This window comes from Fringilla coelebs (genome assembly GCF_963513975.1).
Source record: "Fringilla coelebs genome assembly, chromosome: 3".
Classification (NCBI taxonomy): domain Eukaryota; kingdom Metazoa; phylum Chordata; class Aves; order Passeriformes; family Fringillidae; genus Fringilla; species Fringilla coelebs.
The window spans coordinates 85096043-85123878 of NC_140030.1; the positions used below are offsets into that span (position 1 = coordinate 85096043).

The following is a 27836-nucleotide window of genomic DNA, read 5'->3' on the forward strand; positions in this document are numbered from 1 at the left end:
GACATATAGATTTCAAAGAAAATCTATACAGAAAAATTTGGATCATCAAGGAACCACATTCAAATGTATTTGCTTAAGAGTAAAATAATACTATGCAGGTTGCACAGCCATGCATGCCCCAGACATTCACTGATGGTGGCTTAGTAAAACAGAGACCCTTAGCAGTTTTTCACTGCAGCATTGAGCCACTTGAGAAATACATGTGAAGAACCTCAAGTGTTTAGAACGGATGAGAACAAAATGTAATATAACTGAAGCCAGAATCAGTTTTCACTTGCATCAGTATAATGAGGACTAAAGCTATTTTGACTTCAAAATGATGTACTGCAGATTTTGGTTTGGCTTTCTATTTTTTGGCATGATTTACCTTTCTTCTGGAGGATGTTCTGTCTTGCTTTAATGAAAGCTAGGATGTCAGCATCAGCCTGGCTATCTCCAGTTAGAGGAATAGATGAACTTGGTGGGGTCCTGAAATAAAAAAGCGTGCTTGTGAACTCAAGGGAGTAAGAAGGTTAATTTTTCTGCCTCCTCTTTTTTTCACCATAAAGGATTTTATTCTTTAGATGCATTGTTAGATATGGCACAGTTTAGCAGAGAATTGATCTCAGGACTTCTTAATGATCTTATGTAGGTTCCTAAGATTAGCCATGATCTCTTTAGTGTGGGAAGGCTACTTGCTTATCAGCTATAGACCTCGCAGAAAAGGTTAAAAGTGTTGTAGTGCTGAGTCAAAGACTTAATTGTCAAGTGGAAAAGCTTAATGTAGTGAGTTTACCAAGGAAATGATGGATATGACTATGCCATGTGTTTGCTTGCTTCCAGCTGCTATACATCTGAACAGATCAATTGAATTTTTTGCCTACTGTGGGGGAATTAAGCTTTCATACATATGCAGAAGTAAACAATCACGTGGTATTTGGGACATCCCCTGACAGACACAAATCCTTTGTGCTGCTGAATCTCCAGGCCCAGCTGAACTCATGTACCTATGCTGTTAAATCATTGACTTATGACTGCTTTTGACACATCCTCTGGTGGTGTACGATGATGTAATACAATTAAGCTGTTCTAATCAGCTGAGAAAGCTGAGAATTTCCACCTGCATCTTTAACCTTATTTGAAAACTGAGCACTAATTGGGAGATGAGAAATACAGCAACAAAAAATTACAACACAGAAGGACAAGGGGAACTGAAGGGAAAAACTTTTTTTTTTTTACGTATCATACCTCTGTAATTATAGTTATTCTCACTGTTCCTTACTGACTGTAGCAGTAGGTGGTTTGTATGACTGACATATGCAGCAGTGTAATATCCTTGTCTTTGTGCTACTAATTAAGTTCTCAGTTGCTGAATCAGTGAACCAAAATGGAAAAACAAAGAAGAAATTATGCTGAACTTAAAACTCCCCTATTTTTATGTAATTTACAAGGTAGACACAGAAGACCATTAAGGGACTATTCTTGATTGATTTTCATTTACTTAGCAACAGTACAAAAAAGAAAAACCCACAGTATATTGAGAAGGTATTTTGGCTCCTATTTTTCTTCTGCTTTTCTTAAACCCAAATGCAATTTAAAGCATTAAGTTCTGGGGGATGACATTTCCCATGATTTTTTTCTGCTCTAGAAATTGACTGTTTTGGAAAATGAAAGGAAAAAAACCCGTGTGCTTTCTTCTTACTAATGCAGTAGGAAAAACAGTAACTTGACCATATTTTCCTAAGGACATTGATAGCCAGAACTGTTGAGCACAATAAGACTATAACTCCTGGAAGCAGAGTGACTTGGCATAATGTTTCAGTGGGAGAAAAGAACGTGGAAATAAACACACTAGAAAAAATAGAGAGGCTCAAAACCCTGGTAGTTTCTGTTAACCTGAATAGCTAATTTTCACAATGCAGTACCTCTTTTGAGAAAACATGATATATAATGTGTGCCAAGCCTGAAACTGTTGCCATTTTATTTTAGCAGAATAATTTATGGGAGGGAGATTTAAAATATTTTAAAGACAAAATCACAAGTATGAAAAAAATCTCTGTCTAGTTCCTGGATTCTACAATTCTTCAATACATACACACTCTGATTTCTCTTATTTTCAAATGGTTTTATTTACCCTTTCAGAATCCCTTTCTCTGAGAAGGCTGGGAAGGCACAGTCAGGAATATTCATAAGTTTATAGAGGAGAAAGCTTCAGGCCAAACATGAAACCACCTTTGTAATACTATGATGCAGCAGATTGGTATAAAGCTATGTGGCAAGCCTGCAGTTGGTTTGGAAGTTGGAGGAAAATCTGTAATTTGTAAAATTTTTTATTTTTATATTTCAAGGAGAGTTTTTAAATGACTGATGGAGGATTGTGAAGGCATTATATTATTTTGTACTTTGCTCTTTCCTCTGAGTAGCCAAGGTATAGTTCTTACCTTGTTCTTAAAGTTGGGCTACCAGAAGTGACTGAATTGTTTTTCACAGCTGGATCTTCATTAGGGCTGTCTCTACTGGGGTCTAAAAAACTGAATGGGAAATCAAAAAAATGAAAGAAAATGAAGGAAATAAAGAAAAGAATATGGCCCTTGTGTAGGCAATATTAATACATACACCAATTAACTACAAAGAAGATTTTAAAAAAGACTTTAAAAATCTATATAAAACACTTGTTTACTTAAAGAAGATTTTCAGTTTAATCTGTATGATTATTATGTTTATGTAGAGAATTTGGCTATGAAAGAATGACAAATACCTTCACAAAAAATATACTTTTAGGATTTGCCTTCTAAGCCAGACTCGTAAAGCACTTTGATATATCTGATGTACAGTTTGTAATGGTATATTTAGTTCTTAAACTGAGTATTAGCCAACTGAGGCCCTTGCTCATTTTCTATTCTTTCTTTAGTCAGGCAAAATTGTTACCAAAATCAGTGAGAGACTGGGTAAAAACTCAGTGAGGACTTTGGGATGGGGCTTGTTGATGATAGCCAAATATATTGCAAACAGCTGCTGTGCATTCCTGCCTCTGCAGATATCATTATCAAGGAAGCTCACTGTTAGGGAGGCAGTTTTCCACCACTGGATACCTGGAGACTCTACTTTTCCTGGGGGTTGCACATACTGCCAGATCTGGTGCCAATCTTAGAGTGGAAAAAGTAAATTACTCAGTATAAGGATTTTTCCAGTAGATGGCAGGATTGGCAAGTTCTTGATTTTCTATCTCTGCAGTAGTTTGTTCACTGTTGGCTGATGAATTGATATTTCTGGCAGAGAACTTGAAAAGGGAAAGAAATTTATTACTAAAATTTTACTGTGTTACACTGTGCCAGGTTCAGTTTTGCAGAAGATATTGTGCCCAGGAGTATAAGTCATTTTCAGCTGAACAGCTCCAGGTTTGCTGAATGATTCTCTTTAACTCCTCGAGTCCCACACTATTCACACCTGCCTAATTCAACTAAAGCAATATCTTATTTAATGTCAATAATATTCTGTACTTTATTACATCTACATATTACAAGAGCTAGAAAGGATGTGTGATGTTATTACCTACTATGTGGTTCAACAATATTTGGGAACCTTATATCGTCATTCTGCTTTAGGATTTCCTGAACATTTTTTTCCACTGATTTGGCAGTTCTTAAAAATGAAGTGATTTAGTGTTTTAAATTCAGTTTTCTAAAAGGCCTCTGTGTCTTTGCCCTGAGATACTGAGTCATCCAAGTCACATAACTGAGGTTTAATAAATCGCTACACATCAACTGAACCATAGCAACCATCCCTGGCTCTATTCTTAACCTACAACAAACATAAAGTAATGTGACTTAATGTGCTTCTTTCTCATTGGTTTCTTTTTATTAAAATAAGCATCTTTGCTTTCTCTTTGCCGTGCACAAAATGTATAATTTTACAAATACTGTGAGTCAGCTGAAGTATTTTAAAGTTGCAATAGTTTACATATTTGAATTACTTATTTTTTCCATTGTTAAAAAAAAAAAAAACAAACCCAAAATTGTTAAATCCCCATTTGAAAGGGATTTAGATTTAGAGTGATTTACAAAAACCCCTATATACTAAGGTGTGGCATGGTTGAACTCTAGGGATGTCACTTTCAAGTACATTCCTGGACCCAAGGACAATATGGCAAAACTTGCCTCGGGGTGCTCTGGGAGAATTTGGCACCCATGGAAAAGAATATTAAAAAAACCACTTAGACTGAGTGAGATGATGCCCAAAATCAGGAAATTAACATTACTGTGCTTAGAGATGGACCTTTATCTCCTATCCTGTGCCTGTGGGGTTGCAAGCAGATATTTTTATTGTGGGATGCAAACTGTTCTCCTGCAAGTTAAGGAAATTTATAAGGAAGATTATAACTATTTTTTGAAATGACTCAAAGTTCTGCTTCCTCATAAGAGGTTAACTATTAGTATACTAATCTAACAAATGAGTCCATCAGTTTGGCACAACTCAAATCCATCTCTTATATCCTAGGGATTTCTCTAATTCCTAGGCTAGAGGGATGGGCTGTATGGAGATAATTTGCATCCTTCATGCTGAAGCTCTGATACTGACATTGCAAGATAAATTGAACCATAAGGGGACAAAAGAGTGTAGTTTTGTTTTGCAGTGGTTTGTACATTCAGACACAACTTGTTCCTAGCCTGTTCTTAGAAGTCAGGACACTCCTCATTCACCCGAGTGTTAGATGCTGTTGTAGTAATGCAAAAAATTGAGAAATGTTCTAGTAATACTTTAGATTTAATGGAAAATCATTGTGCTAGCATGGGGTGGAGGTAATGATATCCCTCTCTGTGTGACCAGCGCGAAGGACTGGATATCTCAGGCTGCTCCAACAAAGCCAAACAAAAACATGCCTGACACACTTGAGTGTGATGAAAGTCTTCTTCAAGCAAGGGGTTGATCCAGAGATCTCTAGAGGTGCCCTTCAACATTTCTCTAATGTGCAAACAGGCATTCCGGGATCACGTTTTGGGTTTGGGAGGATGTACAAGGCATGTAAGTCCTGCGTCTGTCTGTTGCCCAAGCTTTAACCTCTAACATTATTTAGCTTGTTTTGACAGTGTATGATTCCCACTTTCATTCCCAATCTATCTGATTTTTCCTTGAGTTGAATTTAAGAAATCTCAAAGACTGTTTCCTGACAACGTCAGTAAAATTCCTACTTTTTCTGGAGATTAAAGATAGTCTGTCAACTTTATATGCCTGTTTGTTTTCATAACCTAGTACCTGATGTTTCACCCAGTGGATAAATTGCTTTTTCTGGGAGGGGGGTTGGGGGGTGGGGAGAATCCTGTGTTGAGAGTGTATGTCTCAGTCAGGCATGGGACAGGGGTCACAGAGATGTACACAGGGCTGCAGCAGCATTTCTCTTGCTGCAGGAAGCCAGGGACCAGAGACAAGTGATCCATGGACTGATCAGCTCCATCAAGTACACAGGGTAGAAGAGCTGCAGAGATGATGCATGTCATGGTATGAGTGCTTAATTTGCCAGCTGAAAAATAATGGAAAATTAGGTAGATTAAAATGGAAATTGAAAATTTGAAGGTGTGCAACCTCTGTAATATTAAGAAAACCTCAGCTGCAGTTGTCCAGTTATCTGAGTTTTGGACATGAGTGAAACAGATGTTCAGTGTACAGACAGGAAAGATTCAAGCTCCCTAAAGCAGAGCATTTTAGTAGCTGGCTACAAAATTATATTTGTCCTAACTTGCAAATTCATAGATGTATTGTTCCAGTTGTTACCAAAGAATGTGAAAACCTTTGAAATATCACTAATTGATGATGTTATTCCCAGATTATGTTTTAATCATTGTGTAACGCTGCAGAAAATTGGCAGGAATAAAAAATGATTAGACAGAATATGCTGTAAAATATGTAAACATTGACCTTGTTTCACACAACATTAATATAGGGGGTAACTTGCAATCCAGGACAGTAATTTTTAAAAAAAATCTGATGCTCAGTCATCAGACAACAAGAAGATTTATTTGAAAATGGCTCCAAGGGAATTTAAAGTGCCAGGAAGACTTAGAATAAGAAACAGAACAGCTGAGGAGTCTGAGGTTGAACATACTGTGGGGCTTGGTGGATTAGGACAAATGAGATGCAGTAAAAGGAAATGAGTGAGGTTAAGAAAGATTTGACTGAGATAAAAAGGAATGCATTCATTCTAAGAGGAGGAAAAAACCCAAGATTGTATGAGATTTGAATAACTATATAATATTTATATGATTCAAAGGGGATACAAGAACCGTTCAACACTACTGAAATGAAATGTTCAGTGAGAGAAGCAATTTGAATAGATAAGGATCTGATAAATTCCTTAAATGAAAGCCATTGTGGGAGAGACTGTATGAGGAAGAACAAAAGGCTGTGCTTGAATTCTGAATACATGGACACATATGGATTGCTGAGCCCAACATGTATTTTTAGACTTCTTGCAGATGACAGGAATCCATTAAGAGACATAAACATATATACAGTGTAAGTTCAGGGAGCGCCACAGCTTTCAGAACTCACTGACTGAGGCAAAAATGGTCACTATTCAACTCTTTTATTAATATAGACTCATTTCAACACTTTAACAATTCAACCATTTTTTCAACCAAAAAAAGAGACATATTTGGCCATGGATCAAGTGCCTTTTATGTGTGTGTATCCTTCTTAAGCCTCAAAAGGATTACTGGCCTCCCTTCTCTGTTATTTTAGTTATGAATTAACTTAGTACAAAATAAAATTTGAGCCTTCCCAAGGCTTAATTTTCTCTGGAAACATGACTAAGGTGTGTCAAACAATCACAATGCACACAAGTCATACACTAGAAGGTGATCAAAAGACTTTGTTCAAACCCATATAAATATTAGGAACACACCTGTGTGTTTTGCATGCTGAGTTATATAAATTATTATTTCTAGCCTGAAGACTGTATTTACATCCATTCCCATTCAGGAGTTTGAATGGTTTTACTGCATACTTTCTCTGTCAGTTGCAGTCTTAGAATTTAGCCTCCTTAGTTTTAGATCTTGTACTTAATGAACACACCTGTTAACTGAATTCCATCTTGGAAACAGGTTTTATTTACACCACATTGTATCAAACATAATTTAGGTCAGCTTTTGCTTTGGCAGCTGGTTGTTATTCTGCTGGGTGAAGACAGCAATATTATTCTAAAGAAAGAGATGGTTGATTTTTATACAAGTTAGAAAAAAAGAGCCATTTGTGTCTCAGGAAAAAAAGTGCCTGTAGCCTGGATTCATTCTACACAATTATGGGAAGGGGTGAGTAAAGTTGCTGTGACAACTGGGGTCAAAGAAATCCTTAGGAAATAAATATTCTACTATTTTATTATTTTAAAGTCTGAAATTTGAAACCATTACTCTAAAATATTATTGACTCGGGTAGGGGAAAAAGTAAATTTTCATGCACAGTGGGAGGTTAAGCCTGTAGCTCCTGCCTCAGAAAAAGCAGAAATAGTGTTTCTACTTCCATATATACGCCACTGGAACTGTACCTGAGTAAAATATGTTTAAACAGCCTAACATAAAATAAGATCAACTTTCTAGAACCATAGGAAGGAAAGAGTACTTGACTTTTAAAGATTATTGCAAGAATATTGATAGAGATGGGAAAATAAAACTACATTCATCCCAACTCCCTCTACAATTTTAGTTCCAGAAGATAAATATTCTGTGTCTGTGATATTTATGCAAGGATCATCCAGTCAGCCTCAGTCAATATGCCCATTACTTACACACAGAGAAACTGTTCACTGTAAAGAACATCTGCTCTTTGCAGGGAACCATGTGGGGCACTACAGGACTCCAAAGTAAGCTTGGCAGTTGAAAGCAACCATGCACCTTTCTCCATTCTAGTCAAAATGCCAGATGGACTTTCCTTAGACTTGTCCTCCAGTAATAAACATGAACCATGCCCAGTAAAAGCATTTGATAGAGATGCTTAAAAAAAATAAAGAAATCACTTATGGAATTTTATTTCTGAGCCATGGTAGGGAAAGGAGGATTCACCATTGCTGGAGGCCAGTTCCCCATTCCACTAGAAAGTGCCTGGGCATTACCATATGCTCTTTTTAGTTCAAGAATTTTAAATTAGAATGGAAAAGGTATTGTTCTCCTGAGCAATGCATCAGCACAACAACTGAAATTTGCTGTTCCCAAGATCAGTGGGCCAGAGAGGTTGTGCAAGAGGTGCTTAGTTCAAAGAGTGACAGTCATGGATTGCTTGAGCTAATATGGCTGGATTTGTGCTAAGGTAGACCAAAAATGCTCTCATGTTCTGTTCCATGAGCTTTTCTCTGGGACAAGTAACCTTCAGCCTGAGACCAGAAATGAACAGCACAGATTAGGCCTAAAACCATTTGCAAAGTGATTAATGACTAAGTCTTGAGAGGACACAGAATAAGAACCAAAGCAAAGTAGAGAAGACTGGAGTTGGTTTTCATCAGTTTGAGAGATCTGAAAATGTCTTCTCAGAAAACTTTGAGGGCTATGTCTATCATTTTCTGAACTGATTATGGAGCGTTTACTACAAATACATGTGAGTGTTAAATAAAACTTAGAAGCTATTTTACAGTTTTAAGAAAACAGGAAAATGTCATTTATACAGATTACTGTCATAAAAATGTAGGTAAAGCCACTCATCAGAGAAATGTTAATTGCATAGCAAGGAGGAGGGTAGAGGGACAGAAAAAGAGAGTAAGAGAAAGGTGGAGAGGTGGGGAGGGAAAGAGGAAGAGGGAGGGAGAAAGGAAGAAGGAAGGGGAGAGAACACCTCCATTTATTGACCTTGCATATGGAAACCTGCAAAGTCAGGTATGTGATTTCTTGCACTCTGCTTTACCTGATGGTTATGAAAAACCTATTACTGCAAATTTAAATTAGAGGTTTTCAAATCAGAGGTGACTGCTGATGAAACAACCAAGATGATTACATTTTTCTCCTGTAGAAGACACATCACCATCTTACATGTCATATCAAATATAATAGAATTGTGGAATAATATGCAGCATAAATGTAGTATTATGACATCTTTCAGGAGCAAGTCTATCTAGGATATATATGAAATAATTTTTAAATATCTTTTGATTTGAAGTCCCCTGCATACATCCCAAAGGAGATATAGTCTCCTCATACACAAAACTGACTGCTAACAGGCTTACCTTTCTTAGCTGTCGTGGGGCCCCTATAGAAAGGTTTCCAAGGTTCCAAGACTAACACATCAAAAGAACTGAGGTCCTACTTTCAACAGGACTTCCAAATAATTGAATGATAAAATTTCATTTTTTATACAATCATTTCTGTTGTAACTAAAAGTACAGTGTTTCAGTGTGATATTTGCAAAAGCATTCTGGACAACTTCACTTTGGTTAAAAGTTAAAAGTGCATTTTTTCCTATGTAAGGAAGGAAAAGAAAAATAAACAATTTACCTGATAGGTGATAGGTGCTGCGAGGATCTGATAAGCTGTGGATAAACAGGATTGACAGTATTTGGTGAGGCAACCATCTCTGGCTTTTCCTGCTGGGTTTAAATTGAAAAACAAAATTATCAGGCTAGGATTTTTTTAAAGTGCTTCATATTGGCCTATAAATTTCAGCAATAACCAGGTTATTCAGAAAACACAGAGCCTGAATCACACAGTATTTTCGCCACTTGCACAAACACTTCTGAACAAAGAGAAAAGTATTTAGGATTGGTTCAACTATTTTTAAGCTCAAGTTACAGGTTTTTAATATGTAACAGCATACGTTCACTGATTTCAGTTTCTTAGGGAGCTCAGATGTATAGATAGGTCAAGATCTAAGAAATCAATCCCAATTATGTTTTCCAGTTTTCCAATCTTCTACTGATGAATCATGAGAGGTTGAATCATGGAACTCTCCTTTTAAGGGATGGAGAAAAATGTGCTGCTGTGGATTCAAGAATATTACTTGCAGTGCTTTGAAAAGCCTAAATATTTAGACAGGAGGGTGACTAAAATGTCATCTTCTTTGCCACTAATATGGTTAGGGATTTTAAGTGGAAAAATATTTGGTCATGCTAACTTGCAGTTAAGCTGCTCAGGTGGCAGAATATGGATAACTAAGTTCGCTATGTTAAGTTCTGTATTTATTTTAGGCTGGCGTCTTAAAGATACAGTTTAAATTTATACTCATGAGAATTAACCAAAATATAAGCTAAAACTTTTTTGTTTATAATAACTTTTCCTCAAGGAGTAAATCTTCTCTTCCAGTTAATAATAAATGATATGGGATGGACTGCACTCAGCATTCTTTTTCATGAGGCTGATGTACCTTTCATGGCCGAGCTTTGCTGTGAGTTGCTGTGTCACTACTTGCAAGTCATTTAAAAAGTGTCAGAAGGGGAGCACAAGAAAGCCAGGTTGTTTCAGTAGAGTGTAGTTTTCAGACTGACACTGTGTCATTAACTTTGAATACACTGGTTAAAATGACAGGTATTTAGTTCAGTTTTACACGAGTCATTGCATTAGAGCACTCTGTGCTTAAACACTGGCGGACTTCAGCTAGAGAGTGAGGAAACACACTGTGCTGGGAGTGATGACCCACTGGGAGCCTAGGGAAGCTGAAAAGTTACTGAAGTCTTTGCAAACAAAGGAAGCTAAAAAGTAACTATATTTGCTGCAAAAAATGCTGATGAAATCATACTTTTGCTAGCATTAGAAAAGATTATTTTTTGCAATCTGATTATATTCTTTCAGAGTTGTTAGCATTTTGGGCCCATACTTCCCTACTAATCAAGTTGTTTGGGAGAACTTCAAAAAGAAAATAGAGCAGGAAAAAAATGGGTTTGCTTGATTTTTTTTAGCTTCACACAAGTATAATTCACATTACCTTTGTCCAATTTACCTTGGCATAAGTACAGATGAACCAGACCCTGAATTCCTTCCTCATACTCCTTTCTGTCTAGTCAATTAACTACTTCTTTAAGAAATTATTGAAGAAGTTATATTTACATGAAAATGGAAGAAATACAAAATTATTTCATACGTGGAATTTTTCTGCCTCTTCAGACCACCAGACTTCAAAGTCTTTTTGCAGCTTCATCTTCACTTTTTCCATAAGAAGCTGCAGGTGCTCAATCTCTACCTTCAGTCCTTTGAAGCGACTGTACACTGTTTTATAGCTAATATGAGAAGAAGAAAGTGTATTACAGATTTTCCAACATATATCTGAACAAAGGTTAATCCGACTTAAAACTGTCAGAGAGTTAAACTATAAAATGATTTATAATAATCAGAGATGCAGAGGATACAGATGGGTGGTAGAAGGAAACATCTCATATTTTACAAAAGCTTCATGGGACAGTAAGTGCAAGAAACTTATTCCGCAAACCTTTTATTTCATGAAGAAGTTAGGGAAATTCAAGTGGGATTAACATTGATTAACAGTTAAAATATGGGTTCAATCAACTATGAAAATGATTTCTTTGGAACTCCTAACATGTTATCATTACTAAATAACTGGTATCTGGGATTCAGATAGGACCTGAGACTGGTTCCCCTGTCAGATGGAATCTTCCTTACCCTCTTGGCTGTTAGACACTTGGAGATTTACCAGGAGTAGGAAAGAGCCAGAAGTTTCCTCAGAGATTGTGAATAACAAATGCTAGCAAAATACTTCATACTGATATCCTTGTATCTATTTTTTTTAATCCTCTTGGCAAGGATTGGTTAACCAATGTGTAATCTGCATATTATTTACACTTAGTGAATCCTGTATAACCTAAAGGTTTTCGTTAGGTCAAAAAAGGCTGGACTTTTCTGAATCAACCCAAAAGGTTCACAATACATTTAGATTCAAACAACAAGTTGCAAACACTAATCCTCAGGGAGGACATTAAGTTGTTTTTATTTATTTTTAACCTTTAGCTCAAGCATAAATTTTCCACTCTCATCTACTGTGGCATCTGACAGACAAACCAACAGCATATACACAAGTTTAGAACTATTAGTGAACCACAAAGCTGATATTTTTAAAATATCAGAGAAAATCCTGAGGGTAGCTGTGTGTGCAGAATTGTAATTGGAATATACTATCAGTATAATTTATCTTCTGAAGGATGGTAGAAATCTGAGACAGAAGCAGTACCTTTTTTTTTCTTCTTCAATTTGCATTCGAAGATTCTCTTCTACTGGATCAAACATTAGTTCTCCAGAAGGATTTGAAACAGCTGTAGGGTAAATGATCAGATTTAAGCAATGACTATATGGTGTCCAAAGAAGCAACTTCTGATTAGAATAAAACTATCCTTTAAGAGGCAGTTAATGAAATTGGAGTGATTAACCATTTCTTTCTTCTGGAAATGCTTCTTCAAATTCCCTATTTAGGCCTTACTTAGTAGAGGACATAGTCAATAACTAGTAATTTGAATCAAATTGCTTATAATTGGGTTTTTTCATCATTAAAGATTGGAACAATAATTTTAGATATAAATAAAAGCAAGTCAAACATTCATATTTGGCATAAAACCCTATCAAATGTGTTCCACCACTTTTTGCAATGGTTTTGGCAACAAAAACAAGACCAGAAGCTGATGCAAAAAGAAGAGACAGCAGTAGCTTAAGAGTAGCCTAAGTTAGCAGCTTATGATTTTCCTATCCTGTGACAGAGGTAGTTAACATGCAATACACAATATGCTTATTCTGAGAGATTGTGAAACAGTCTTTCCATCATGGTTTATATGTTCAGTGGTGAAAGGAAATGTAAAGTTACCTACTAACTTTTCTGGGATGAATGAGAAGAGTTTATGTTTCCAAGAAAATATGTTTGACCTTTTTAACTCAAGAAAAATTAAAAAAACCAAAAGATTTGCTGTACAATATGTGCAAGTTTCCACCCCAACTCTTATTTCTGCCAAGAAAATAAATCCTACGTCAGTCTGTCTCAAGGCCTGAGGAGCGCACCCTCTCTTCAAGAAGAGGAATTCTGTCTGGAACAGGAGGGCAGCAGTGACCCCTCTGCCTGTCAGCACACCAGCTGAAACCATTAATCTTTTGTAGTAGCACCCTATAGCTTAATACAGATGATGTTGAAAAGCATTTTATTTCATTGCTTAGCTACAGCATGTTAATACAGACAGTCAAGGCGGATAAAGCCCATGCACAAGTCTCATTTCATACATTGAAAAGCCTTGCTATGTGTGATTACAAAGAAGGATAGGGTGAATACATTTGTGGTGGGGACAGTACCCTTAAAAGATAAAAATATAAACTGCTTGAAACGTTAAAGTGAACAAACAAGACAGGAGGCGGAGGAGATGATACAACAGCGGCATTGTATAAGTTATACCTGAACATCACAGATAACAAAAAGGTCATCATAACTGCGCCAGAACCTTTAAGGAAAGGAGCAAACCTTTCCATGATTACACGGGATGAGGATTTTCTGATTTCTCACATATCATCCCCAAGAGAAGGCATAATGTGGGAAAGCACAGCTACAGATGGAACTGGTGGGGAGACACTCATTGCAGAGCTCCTGAGGCTTCATGCTTTTCTGAACTTCATGAATACACAGCAGCCAGGCTTGAGGGAAATGTGCTCTTGTGGAACAAACTGAAATGATTTAGGGACTTACTGGCTCTCAAGTGAGCCACACTCACAGACCATGTGAGAATCCTTGTTATGTTTCCATGAATATTCCAGCCAGACCTAGTGTGAGCCAGTTTCAGGTTAAAGGGGACTCTCCTGAGCACGCTGAAGTGCATTTGTCCTATTTGCACAATCTGTGACTGTGTCTGAATTCAGGAGGCAGCAGATCTAGCCCCTTATAATGAAGGGAAATAACACAGGGTGGAAGAGAGGAATATAAAATCTTAATGCTGTTTCTGAAGTGATGACTTCCCTACATGAAAACATCACCAAATTCTGCTAGTTATTACAGAGTGATACAAGCCAGAGTATAGCTTTCCTTCCTTAGTTTATTAGGACATCTAGTACTTGGAAAAATATTTTTATATTAGCTCTGAAAGGTCAGCCAAACTTAGGCAAAATTTTGTCACTTGTATATAAAAACAGCAAAAGAATGGTTTTCTTTCTGCTGATTACATGCTGCAGATGGGATTATTTGGTTGCATGTTACCTTCAGAGATAATAATAAAGCCTTTTGTATGAGATGAAAACCTTTATCATAAACAGGGTGCAGCATCCTCACCCACGAATACAAGTGTGCCCATTATCCCTAGCTGGTGATGAAAGGCAGAAGCACAGCTGTAGACAAGGTGAGCAGCAGAGTTTTGTGAATGGAAAGAGATGAGTATACTGCAGGCTGGTGTGGCCCCCAGTAGCAGAAATAGCATCAGACAAATGGATAAAACTTACATATCCCTGTGCACATCACTGAGCTTGGGTCACAAAAGCAGAAGAGATCTGATCACAGCATCGGGTGAAGTCCAGTAGTAAGCCAAGTCCAGGGCATGCCTGCCAGGGCACTGTTTTCTAAGTTCTCCAGTGTCTTTTCTCAAGCTGTTGCAATGTCCATTTCAGTTTCTTGTTCATGTCTGCTCACTGCAGCAATATGTTTGTTAATGGAATAACATTCTGCTCTAAAGACTAGACCTTTGGAATATACCTACTGTAATATATACAAAGGATCATGGCTCTTTCCTGATGTTCCAAGCAAAAAGACATCTAAAGTCTGGTGGACGGTATTTCAACACTTATGTTTCCTGCTACTTCTGCCTTCTTCTCAATCCCCGCTGCTTCTATTCTCCCTTCTCCTCCTCTTTACCTTTCCTGATCAATCCCTGCAGTGGCCTCTTTCTGCCCCATGGCTTCTGCTGCCTCAGACCCCTCTCCTCTTACCACTCCAGGCAATTTCAGCTACAGCTGAAGAAAGGAAGCTAAGGCAGAGGTTACTGGCTCATTGTGTCTCATATCGAATGTTAGCATTACATAGGCTCAGTCATTTTAAAATAATGTTAGAGGGACACTGAATGAATGTATTGTAAAACATAAAAAGTGTACTATTTACTCACAAATTCCATTTAGACACCTAAGAAAAAAATTCTTTTGGCTATAAACTCTTTAGAGCTTTTTTCCCTCTAAAGAGTTTATTGTATATATCTGCCTTCCCACACAGAAACAGAAAATATATATTAACCACACATATACCAAGTACACAGAGATTACGAAGCACTGAAAAATCGTGACATCAACTTTGCCCACATACATGAAAAAAATTGCAGTACATTAAAAGATGTAGAAGTGCTACTACTAAAATATTAACTACCAGATATAATTTCTGTAACTGCACAGAACACAAAGTGGCATCTGCTTTGTTCAGTCAGGATTGACTTTTAATTCATTGATTGAAAGTTTGTCATATGAAACTCAGCTGTACAGTTTAGCTCTATGCTTTTAGTGCATCAGCTGAGATCATTTCATTCAGCTGGAGTGTAATATCACGTGCACTTTTCATGCCCCAGTGACTTCTCCTGGGCAACGAATGCAGTTGCTGCAATTTAATCCTGGATAATGCAGCCCAGGTTTCAGGGGTGCAGGGAGGTATGACATGCATGCTTAGGAAAACATTGGCTCTGTGCATACGAGGGGCTTCTGTTGGTATCCAGTTCTGTACAACAGAACTATTTTGGCGGCAGTCAGCAACATACTGATAAGGAGTATTAGTTTCTTTAACATAACTGCACATAGAGCTGAGTGGCAAAAATTATGAATCCTAAGTCGTGAAGCCTTTTTTAAGAATACTGAGTCCTAAGATGTAAAGAAGAGACTGACAGTGCTGCACTGGGTAGGGAAATAGCTGGCAAATTTGATGCTTACTTTAAGGCTAACTGGTTTTGCTTCATCTTCATATACAACCCATTTGGTGAAGTGAGCACAGGATACAACTGATACCAGCTGCCCACATAAAGATGAAGGTGAGCCCTGCATGAGGTGACAGTTCATTTAATAAGAGTTTGTAATTTTTGGTGCTTTTTTTTCCCATAAAGAAGACTGGAAGAGGCATTTTAAGATATAATTATTTTATTCTAATGAAATGGCCAATTTTGGAGTACAGGAAGTAGTAGATTTTTACAGCACATTCCCCATGATCAAATCACACAGTACCAGAGAGAAATAGTAGCACCTGCTAAGTGGATCACTATTTCAAAGCCATGTGGAAAGCATGGATGAAACACACTATTTCTAGAGTGATACCAAGTGTTATCACCATAGTTTACTGCAAACTGACAACAACCTGAAATACTCTGGCAGATTCTTCTCTATAGTCAGAAAATTTTGCAAGAAACTCTCTGTGACCCTGAACTTTATACTCTCTGGGGTGCTCATATATTTCTCAACCTGAGTGTATCCTGGAAATCAAACTCCTAGGGATTTATTGTCTTGTGCCTCAAATAACATTGTGCCTTGCCCTCCAGCTGTATTTTGCAGTCAAATGTTTTCATTTTTTTCACTGGATGGTCTTGTGTTTATCTGCTTAAATTTATAGTAATTTGAAGTAACCATAGTTAGAATTGACTTTAGTATCCCATTAATATATTTATTGCATTATTTATCAGCTTTGCAGCTTTTGGCAAACTCAAGCATTAGTGCTTTCAAAATGGAACATATGTTGTAAGTTGATTTTTTTTTTTAAAAGGAATACCCATCTATCATTATTCAGGATCATCTTACAAGTAATTCTCCTTTTTTTTCTTTAGATTTTCCCAGGGCCATGTCAGCCTATGTTTGCCACTGGGGACCATGTGTGTACCTTATACAAAATGAGACAAGATGAGTAGGCACAATGTAACTCAGGAGAAGATGAAAATATCCTAATGTCTGGAGTTTATATTGTGGGTTTACAGCAATTTACTTAAACTTAATGTAATATGGTAAATTTTTTAAAATTTTCAGACAGTTTTTCATAGAATACACTGAAACATACTGTCCTATTTTCATAATTTTAAAAGTTAATGGATGTGCAGGGGATTAAGGACGTGTATTTTGTTGATTTTGATTGTGATCACTGAATTTAATAAAAAGGTCCATTGGTGTGCTGCTTTTGTTTGTTTGTTTTGTTGGTTTTTTTTGGTAACATTGCATTGCTTATTGTTTTACTGGCTTAATACTGGCTCAAACTTACTTCCAATGTACACCTGGCAAGCAGATCTATTTTTCCAATCTCAGTGAGCTGTTTTTCCTAAATACAGGGTCACACTTTAATTCCCTCAAGATTCTTCTTTGAAACTAGTAACCTATATTTTTCTTCCTGAAAATACATGGCATACAAAAGAGGAGGTGTTACCTTCATGTCAGCTGCACTTGAGCCATGCAAGCTTCTGAAAACATCACAGCTAAAAATTCCCTGTTGCTTTCCAAATATACAATTAAAATAAACTGGGGAAAAACCCCAAAAACCAACAAAGCAGCTTCCAGTTTAATATGTTCCATACATGCCAATCTAGTGAAGCAGTAACATAGCTGGGTCGTAGCCAGGAACCCCTTCCGAACTCAGATCCTTGTCTAAACTTAATAAATACTTTTTACCATTTGATTACATGTGATTCCTCTTGCATCATTTATCTTGTTCATAACATTAGATAAAATCATACCTGATATGTTTGAATGATCTTTCTCTGCCTCCCACTAGGGGTGTGATTTGTCATTCATAAGCTTTGAAGTTTTGTAAAGATTAATTTCGACAAAATCCAAGATCTTCATGGAAAACAAAAAAAAAATCTCTTTTCTAAGCTTTGTCATGAGACATTAGGAATACTCCACCACCAATATCCAGACTGCAGTTCAATAAGCAGCACAAGTTTTGTAAAGTAATGCCTAGTCAAGAGAAGGATTTGACTGAGAATAATATAGCACAACTTTCCTAAGAATAAAACCTACCTAAAGGTGCTAAAGGTGCAGACACAATGAGTGTCACAGATTACTGGGCATGAACAACATACACAGGCGTGGGCAGCAAAGTCTGTGCTTGCAGATCACATTTAGGATGCAATGCACATAGCAACTGTGGGATTAATTCAATAGGCCTATTGTTTTCTAAAAATAAAGGGGTGATTTACCTGCATTCTGCATTGAACTGTCCATAGACATACAACTTTACTGGTTGTCAGTACAAACGCTTGTGACAATGCACAGAAGCATTTATTCTGGACTGTACACTAAATTTATAGCAACGTCACTTGAAAGAATGTTAAGGAAAAATAAGAATACATGCTTATCATTAACTGCTTCTGTTTCAGCTGTGTATAGGTATAGATGGGCCATGAAACTGATGTTTAACTTCAAATTAGACAATAAATGAGGCTTTGAGCTTGATTCAAGAAACGAATACTAACAAAACATATGTATATGGCTGTACAAGTCTGAACAACTTTGATCTTTCTGCCACGTTCATCGGCAAGAGAGTAGAGGAGATGGAAAATGCAAAGACATTATTATTGGTGAAATCAATATATTATGACCATGAGGTTGCACTATAAATTATTTAGTTTAACTCTTGGCTCAAATAAAACAAAAGATGTCGGGCTGAAGCTCCTCTATCATGGATCTGATTTTTTTTTCTATGCAAATAGCAAAGAGATGTGTTAAGACCCCACCTCAATTAAGTGTAGAATAAAGAAAAAAGTACTACAGAAAGTTTAGTTTTCACTCTCCCACATGGCTATTCCATGGGTCCTCTAAAACAGTTACCTAAATGCTTTTTCAGATGTTGGTATGATGTATGAATTTTTCAGAAAATTTCTGAAACTACAATAATAGGATTTCATGTCATCAGGAATGTCATTCTTTAAGAATCATTTTGATTTTGTTCAGTATTCTGGCATGTGTGTTAGATTAGGGCCATGTGCAACTTGGGCAGTTGTAGGGACCAGATTATGGTTTTGGGACCCCCTATCCCTACTAGCCACACTCCTATCCCACATGGAGTACCACGCTTTTGCCGGTCTCCCATGCACAGACCTGCTGGCTGCAGAACAGCTGGGCTGTCTGCGCTGTGCTACCAGCTCAAGAAAGAACAAGAAATACAGAGGTATTTAGGGAGTTCTCATAACTCAGTTCTTTCCTATGACCTGTGAAGGGAAGGACACTGGGCTTGAAGTTCTGGTAGCTCTTGGCTGAATTACAGTGTAGTGTGTACTGAGAAGAGACAATCTTGACATGTCCAGAAGCAATTACAACTTAACCATAAGATTCTTATCTGGAGAAGTTATATCCATCCTCTGCACATTTGTGGGATATTATTAGCTACTTGTTCCAAGTAATTATTTATTTTGATCTCAAATATGCAAACATTTTTCAGCAAAGAAGAAATGAATTGATTTCCTTTAGCTATTTCAGCCAAAAATAAATGGCAGAACTTTTTTACCAGACCTGCATGTTGTTCTGAAATGCTGGATATCACACTTGCCATGCTATTTCACTGTTCACCCCTTGTCCTGTCCTTTACATAATCAGCTAGGTAGAAATTTCTACTCTAGGTCTGACCTTGAAAAACTCACAGAAATACAGATGTAAAAGAGCTCCATTTGTTTACAGTTCATTAGGTTACAGAAATTTTTATTACAGAGAGCTTTCATGGAGGAAACCTTGAATGAAACAGGACTCGTCAAGCTGCCCAACACACCTACTGGACAGGGCCAGAAGAAAGAAGCCTACAGCATTTAAAACTCTGAATTATTCTTAGTTAATTTTTTTACCAGCTTTTTAGAGCCAAAAGAGAGATGTACTCAAAGATATGCTGAAGATAAGCAAACAAGCTTAGGCCTAGAATCTGTAGTCTGTGTGCATAGAACCAGATTTATTTTTTGTTCACTCTACCTCAAGTCCTGTTTTAGAATCATTGAATCATTCTGGGTGGAAGGGACCTTGGAACCCTGTGTACTTCAAACTGCTGAAGGTTCGGTGAAAACTGAACCAGATTATGTCCAGACATCTTGTGAAAACTCCATGAACAGAGATCCCGCAAACTTCTTTGATGACTTTTTCAATGTGCAACTACCCTCACAGCATCTAAATATCTTATCTTAATAGACCAAATTAGAGAATTGAAAGCTTCACCTTCAGATTCTGTCATGTCAGACGTCAGAAGGAGTTTCTAAATAATAATACAACTCTCACTGAGCTTTTCATTATTTCAGAAGAAATACTTACTACAAGAAAGCTTACAGAGACTTCAAGCTGTTCCAACAACAGTGAAATGCCAAAGTCAATGTCAAAAAGCTGAGTACTGGGTAGCTGTGCTACAAGTTCATGACTCCTAATAAAAATATCACTTGATCCAAAAATGTCTTTGCTCTTTTCTGAGGTCTGGTCACTGGATTTGAGTGGGTCACATTGGAAGTTTAACAGGAACACACAATCTCAGAATTTTCTCTGACAGTTCAGGAGGACATATTTGCAAAGACTTCCAGTAAATAGCAGTATTCTCTTTCTTGAAGACAAACTGAAAGAGAATTTAACTGAAAGTTAAATTCAAGATGCCTGCCCCTAGAATTTAACCTTGGACATAGTAAATCCTGCTAAAAAAGTAATAGGAAAAAATACAGCAAAAAATAAAACTACAAAACACTCTAGAAGGACCGGAGAGAAACCTGTGGAAAGAAAAGTCTGTGTGAGATTGAGGCCTGAAAAGACAGGTGGAAGAAGTGTCTTCTTACTAGAACATACTCCTACAGTTTTGAACTTAGTTCCTATGTAATACTGGGAAAACCCCAAAACATGTTATCTAAGAAGAAACCTCAAGTGTTGTGGCAAGGGCATCATTGCAGCTTGTCTAGCTGCTGCTTTGAATCCATGGCTTTTTTCCTGATTGTGATCATCTTTACAGAAGAACTTGGTAGATACAAAAATAAAAAAACACTTCAAGAGCTCATAGTTTCAGCCATAAACTATGCTGACTTGAAGCACAAAACAGCATGCAAAACCAAGAGTTTTTTGCAGTGTGTAGCTTCACAGTTACCAAAGGATATAGTCTTACAACTTGTAATGTCCAAACAACTGCTGATATATATTTCCAAAATTAATTGCACCTAACTGTTGCAAGCATTTGATTAAAAACTAGTTTGGTAAATATTTCTAAAAGTACCTAATACATTTCAATAATGGTACAAAGCAAACTAAAAAGTACCTGTATCTTTGGCAGAGTAAAACTTGTTAATAAAGGCAAAGAGGTACTGGTTTTGAATTTTCATCCAGTTGTGCTACTGGTATCTTTATCTTAGCAACAATGAAAAATAAACGTCCCTTTTAGAAGCACAATCTTACCAGCCTTCTGTCACTCAGAATTCCTATTTCCTTTGAAATAGACTAAAGAAATTAAACTCATCCCTAAAGAAAATGGCCTTAATGCCACTAGAGGTCACCCTAGGAATAAAAATCAGCGTGCTGCATGCACAAGAACTACAAAACCACCACTGCTGTTTGACATTTCAAGGGCAAATATACAGAAGAACATAACACACAAAGATTGTGAATATCAAAATTGTGTATTCCTAAGAGAAATCTTTCCCTTATTCTGAAGCTACTGTAAACTGACTACACTGCTCTCTAGCATATTTTAGCCCTTGGATGCCTGGTAGCACTGGGGACATTGCCTTATCTCTTTCAAAAAAACAAAAAACAAACAAACAACAACAACAACAAAAAAACCAAACCAAAGAAAACCCTAAACCCAAAAACCCAACCAAGCAAAAAAACAAGCCACCACCTCCTTGAACTTATGGACTTCAGATTATTTCTCTAAAGTGCTTTATTTAGCCTATACGTAAGATATCATTTTTCATCACCAAGAATGATGTTCTTAAAACAGGCCATCTATTATTCTCCATGGACTATGCTGGATTTGTGTGGGAAAACACAAACTGCCAGTTTCCTCAGCTTCTGTCATTTTCTGATTGAAAACACTTGTGTCTCTTCATTTCATGGCATTAGTACAGATCAAGACTCTTCTGCTTCATATGAAAAAAGTTAAATGTCATCTCAGTTACAAGATGCAAAGCAGTGAAAGAAACCAAGCTCATTTTATTTAAATATGGATTTATTTAAAGAACAGATTAACTCTGATGCAAGCCAGCAGTTTGGAAGTGCTATGTGCTTTCCATTCACACAGATCATAGCAGATGAGTTCAATACAGTCATAATTATTAGACTAATTAATGTTATATATGTCTAGAAGAGGCTGCAATGGTTACAGAGAAGACTACCATACATTTCCTGAACATGTCTTAGATCCAGAGCAGGTACAAACCATGGTGGACCAGCACTTCTAGTGGCATGAGCCACATTGGAATGGTTCAATGACACGTTGGATGGAACTTTGAGCAACCTAATATAGTGAAAAATGTCCGTCCCCATGACTGGAGGATTAAACCTCCTTTCCAACCCAAATCATTCTGTGATTCTGGGATCTGACACTGGACAGCTAAAAGCAGCAGTTCCCCTTTGTAACTTTTCTGATATGCAGAACTTTGTCAGACAACATATTTGTGTCTTGATGTTGGATATATGGTAGTGGCAGCATCAAAGCATTGGAGGAATCATTGCTTGAAATCCTTTCCTAAGACTGGCTGGAATACTCCTGCAGGAGCACCCTGATGCATTCATTATACAGCATTGTCTGTCCTCTGTGCTGATCATGTTTATTCACTTCTAGATAAGGAAAGGTGACTAAGCAGAATGAAACGTGCTATAAAGAAACACACAGCAAGGAATGAAAAAGGGCAAAGACTGATGCTAACATATTTAGAACAGGCATCTAGCTTTGAAAATGTAGGAAAAGATGGTAAAGATAAAGCTGTAAAGGGAAGAAAGATAAGCAGGAATTTGCCTATATTTGCTTAAAAGCAAGGATGTGTTACAAATCCAAATATAAAAATAACATGCCAAATCTTTGCTCACAGGCATTTGCCACACCAAATCAAACGCTGGTATGCATTTTCAGGGATTGAAACATATCTGTTGTTTCTGACTCACCTTGTAATTTTATTTTTTATGAGGAAGTTTTTCAAGGGAATTTTGCTTAAAAAAAACTTGGGAACAGCTCTGAATAATATGAGAAATATAGAATCTTATTTCTAAAATTCAAGTTACAAAACTTGGAAAAACAAGTGGGTTTTTTATTTGGTTTGGTTGAAGTTTTTTAATAAAATATTAATAAAGCTGTGCCTTAATGCTGAAATCTGTACAAGGGATGCAAATTCCTTACAAAGACCCACATGTGTCCTTTTTTTGTTTTTTCATTTCAAGTAGCTTTACAAAGATAACAGAGTTGGACAGCAATTTGCTCCTAACAAACCTCCTCAGAAGGAAAAAGGTTTTGCCATCAGGCTCTGAATTTTACAGAAATACTACTTTAAAGCATCATAAGATAATGCTTCACTAGAATCAAATAAAACATCAACTTTTCTTCTAAAACACTGTAAACCCTACGGAAAGCTTTTCTTTCCATTCTTTTCTCCCATCTTTTCCACCCTGAAGCATGTTTCTGACCCAGTGTTTTTGCTGTCAATACTTAGGCAGTGTGCACATTATTTCATTTTAAATAATCCTGAAGTGCAGTTAGGAATGCAAAATGAATTTTAAATCCTGCATAAAAATGCAGTTAAGTGTGTTACTCTGAAAGATTTTTATAAAGATAACTAAAATAATTCATTTGCATAATAAGGTATTTTTTGCAGTTAATAAAGATGAAAGGCACACTGAGATGAATCCTTACAAATTTACATAAAGTATTCAATGTTTCTGGAAGTGTACTGAAAACTTTGAACATCCCTTGTCTCTGATGATACCTCCCATCTATTTGTGTCCTTTTTAACTCCCAGCATATGGCATTTTAAAAGAGATAGCTAAGAGCAATGGGCTGAGTAGTGGTGTTTTCCTTCAAAAAGAAATCCACATCTTAAGCACAGGCATAAGGGAAACAGATCTACACTCTTTCAAATCAGACTAGAATAGTTTCTTGAAGAGTTTTAACCATAAAATGCTTTAAGTTAATAGGAAGAAAAAAAAAAGGCAGCTGGAAGATGTTAACTTAACTTGGTTTCTAGTTGAAACAATGGTGTGTTTTATTTTATGTTGGGATTTCAACAGACCCTTAATTAGACTTTTGACCACACAGTTTTCATTTAAAAATATCTTGATGACATTCTGATCATCAAGAAGTTCCTGGGAGACTTGGCACCTGTTACTCTTTGAAAAAAACATTCATTCAGAAAGGCAGGCAGGCAAATAATACTCCCCAACTCATAGAATAAATATTAAGTTTAAATATCTAGAGTATTTCAAATAATAATGCAAATACTGGAAAATACTTTGTGCATTCCAGACTTAGTGAGAATAAGCAGACAGCTATGTTCAAAAAAAAAAAAAAAAGGCAAAACCACACAGGTTGCCTGCTATGAGGTGAATTACTGATAAAATATTCACACTGTGAATGTATAGCTGGTAAAGTCACTACTATGGCATTTCCTAAGGACATGAAAAATAATACCTACCTATGTTATGAAAAACAGCTTAGTTATTGAAAACAGCATTTGAAACACAATTTTTCTATGTAGTAAAAAAAGACAGTGTACAACACCAGATATTATCATTCAGATTGAAATATATTAGTTCATTTTTCAAAACATTGAATAATGAATTCTCATAAACAGCACTGCTATGATTTATCTTGTTGTAACTTGTAAGAGTGTTTAAAAAATTACTAAATAGATGATATTCAAACCTGGAGTGAATTAAAGAAAAATTCCATGTTATTCTGAAGATAGCACCTTTAAATTGAACTTCAGAGGAGGGAAGGAGAGGGCAGAGAAGGGGAGGGGTTGGACAGGACTCCCAGCAATCATCTAGTCCTCTTCAGGGCTGACCAAAAGTGAAAGCATATTACTATTAAACCATTAAACTCAAATACTTTTGAAACAGTCAGGTATAGGACATTGATCACCTGTCAAGGAAATCTGTTCTTGGTAAAGCATCTTTTCCTAATATCACATCTGAACCTCCCCTGATGCAGCTTTGAACCTTTCACATGTGTCCTGTCACTGGATAACAGGAAGAGGGGATCAGCAATTCCTTCCCTTCCCCTTCTCATCTTGATAAAAATCAACTGAGTTTGATTCCTGGGCTTTATTGACAGACAAAATTATTTTTAGTGCTGATTTTCAAATCAAAATAAAAAATGATAAAGGTATGAAACAATAACGCTATCACCAAAGCTTAAGATGCATGGGTAAATTAGAAACAGTTTTGTTATTCTAAAGTAACTTGCTCACCTGACTTTTAGAAAAGATAGTCCCCAAATTTCCTCTCTCTTTTTAAGAGATAAATGTTCTCTATGTTATGTATACATAGAAATACATGTATCAGCTACAATCTGGTCCAAGTTAGCTCCATCTTTTATGTGAAGCAGGTCCATGAAGGTACATTTTGAGATTCTTCTATGGATCTAAATGAGGGGGGATCTAAACTAATTGCCCTAGTGGTTTTCTGTCAAATTTTGGCTGAAGTTTACTGTCCCCAAAGTGGAATTCTCTTCTGAACACTCCTAGGCCATTTCAGTACAAAGTCAGTGAAGTCAGCTTAAAGCATCTTAAACGAAATTTGGATGACTTTACACTTTTGTGAACAACTTACACAGACAATTTTAGCTTTACAGCTGTGTCAACAGAACCTGCAAGAATAACTTCTCCATTTCAATAACTAGATGTGAGAGAAATGAACCGTATATGCCTTCAGTCCCTCTTGGAACGAGAAAAATTAAAAAGAATGTTAGATTGTGGCAACATGGCTACTAGCTCAGCCTCAGGACAAATCAGAATTCAGATTAGACTAAATTGAAACCAAACTCCCAAATCTGTAAGAATTGTGTATTATTTTTCTCACCACACATAAAATTAGACTCCTTTTGAGTCAAAATTCAGGCAAAGTTCACATGTTCTTTGTGGCATGGACTATTGTAGAAATACTGTGGCAAAAAGTCTGTCATAGAAAATACAGCCTGTCTCCCAAGCAAATTCAGCCCTGGGAGAGAGCTTGTCTCTGTTGTAACCTATCTGAAAAGTTATGCTCTTACCTAGAGCTGCTCTCTGTATCTGCCTCTGGATTATCTTTCCTTTCAGATGGTCTGTAAAAGATACAAAATGAAAATAATTAGAATTCAAAATGTCAAAAATCAATTAAGTCATTGCATACTTCCCACCATTTAAAACCAGTGAAAAACTAATTCCCCAAAATCCATTTTTTCTTGTCTGTCATGTTCAGTTTCAAATATCCCATGTACTAGAGCTTCTGCAAGTTCTACTACTGTCCTGGTTCTGGCTAGGGTTAATCTTTTTGGTAGCTGGGAGGGGATCATGAGGTTATTCTGTACTACCTCACATCATTGCTGGGGGCAGTGGAAAGGGACACTCTTCTCAGAAGGGTTTAAGAAAACATGAGAGAGGGAGCCATCCTATATTGGCAAATATTGAGGAGGTTTTCTGTGTTAAATTCTTTCTTTTCCTGTACCCTCTTGTCATTAACACTATTGCTGTTCATTTTATTGTCTCATTGCTGTTTCCAGTAAATTGTTTTCATCTCAACACGTGATCTTTGCCTTTCTTACCTCTAATAATTCTCTCCATCCCACCACAGCTGGGAAGGGGAGGGGAGAATGGGGCAGTGAGAGACAGCACTGTGTGTTTTGGAGAGTCTTGGTGGGGGCGCTGAGTTGGGCAGTAATATTGCTAAATCACGGCAACTACTCAACAGGACTCACTGTGTAGATGTCATTGGTTTTCAATCAAAAATTAACCAATTCCATTATCTCAATATTCCTAGTTAGCTCCCATGCTCCATAGAACTCATTTTTTATCTTTCTTTTATCAATTTCCTACCTGATCTATGACAATGGGCCAATTTCCTGATTATTCCAAAGGGTAATTAGATTACCACATGGGAAGTCATTATTCAGAGACATTAATGGAACTAATAAAGGAATAACATAACCTTAAATATGGAATTTCAGCAGTAAATGTATTCTGAAAGGGTATAGGATTATGTCTCTCAAGTTTTCAAACTAAAACAATTTCTAAGTAGAGGTTTGTTCACAATATTTACTAAGCTGTAAATCTGGATACCAGAGAAAGAAAAAAAACCATGCTGGATTCACTTTTTTTCCCCCCAGACCTGTGATTATCTATATCATATTAGTGTGCATTTTGAATTAAAAATATCATTTTGCTTACAAGTGAAGTCTTACAGAGTAAGCTAATCAGAGGCAAATTAAGTCATTAAAAGTTGGCAAATGCTTAACCAGAGAATAATAAATAAACACTTAAATTCACAGGTCATGAGAATTAGATTGTTCTGTGAGCACAAAAGGACCATAACAAATTGAATTTCTTTGGAAATTATGAGAATAGTTGCTAAGTATTTTGTAGCATTGTAGGAAATGTATTATTTGAAATACATTGCAGTATAACAGTCAAGTTTTGTTGTTTTGAATGTCTATAGAAAACAAACAAAAGAAAACACTCTACCTACTCTTCAACTAAAAAATAAACATAGATTTTTATTTTTATGCAGGGGAAGTTTTATTCTTTTAAAATTATTTTTAATTAAACCAATGACTTTTTCTGTAATTAAAGTTACCTGTAAAATTAGGAAAATATAATCTGTGAAATTAGGAAAAGCTGTCAGCTACTGAGAAACAGGTTAAGTGAAGTAGCTAACTTCATTTAACCCTGCTATAAAAACAAATAAGTCCTCCATCTCAGCTGTACTAACACTCGCCCAAAAAACCACATTCAGTTAAATAAGTTGATTCCTTTAACTATAGAAAACACACCCTTGATTACT

General features: G+C 36.5%; 1 protein-coding gene across 1 annotated transcript in view; it reads right to left on the reverse strand.

The window, feature by feature from the left end:
- Nucleotides 1–311: 311 nt before the first annotated feature.
- Nucleotides 312–27836, reverse strand: part of KIF6 (kinesin family member 6) — a gene marked incomplete at both ends in the record, with an annotated part of 150300 nt that continues 122775 nt past the window's right edge. The window contains 6 exons of the mRNA XM_084203576.1: nucleotides 312–468; nucleotides 2421–2510; nucleotides 9450–9541; nucleotides 11029–11164; nucleotides 12130–12211; nucleotides 26071–26121. Coding sequence (XP_084059702.1) covers nucleotides 312–468; nucleotides 2421–2510; nucleotides 9450–9541; nucleotides 11029–11164; nucleotides 12130–12211; nucleotides 26071–26121 — 608 coding nt within the window. The remainder of the gene's footprint in view (nucleotides 469–2420; nucleotides 2511–9449; nucleotides 9542–11028; nucleotides 11165–12129; nucleotides 12212–26070; nucleotides 26122–27836) is intronic.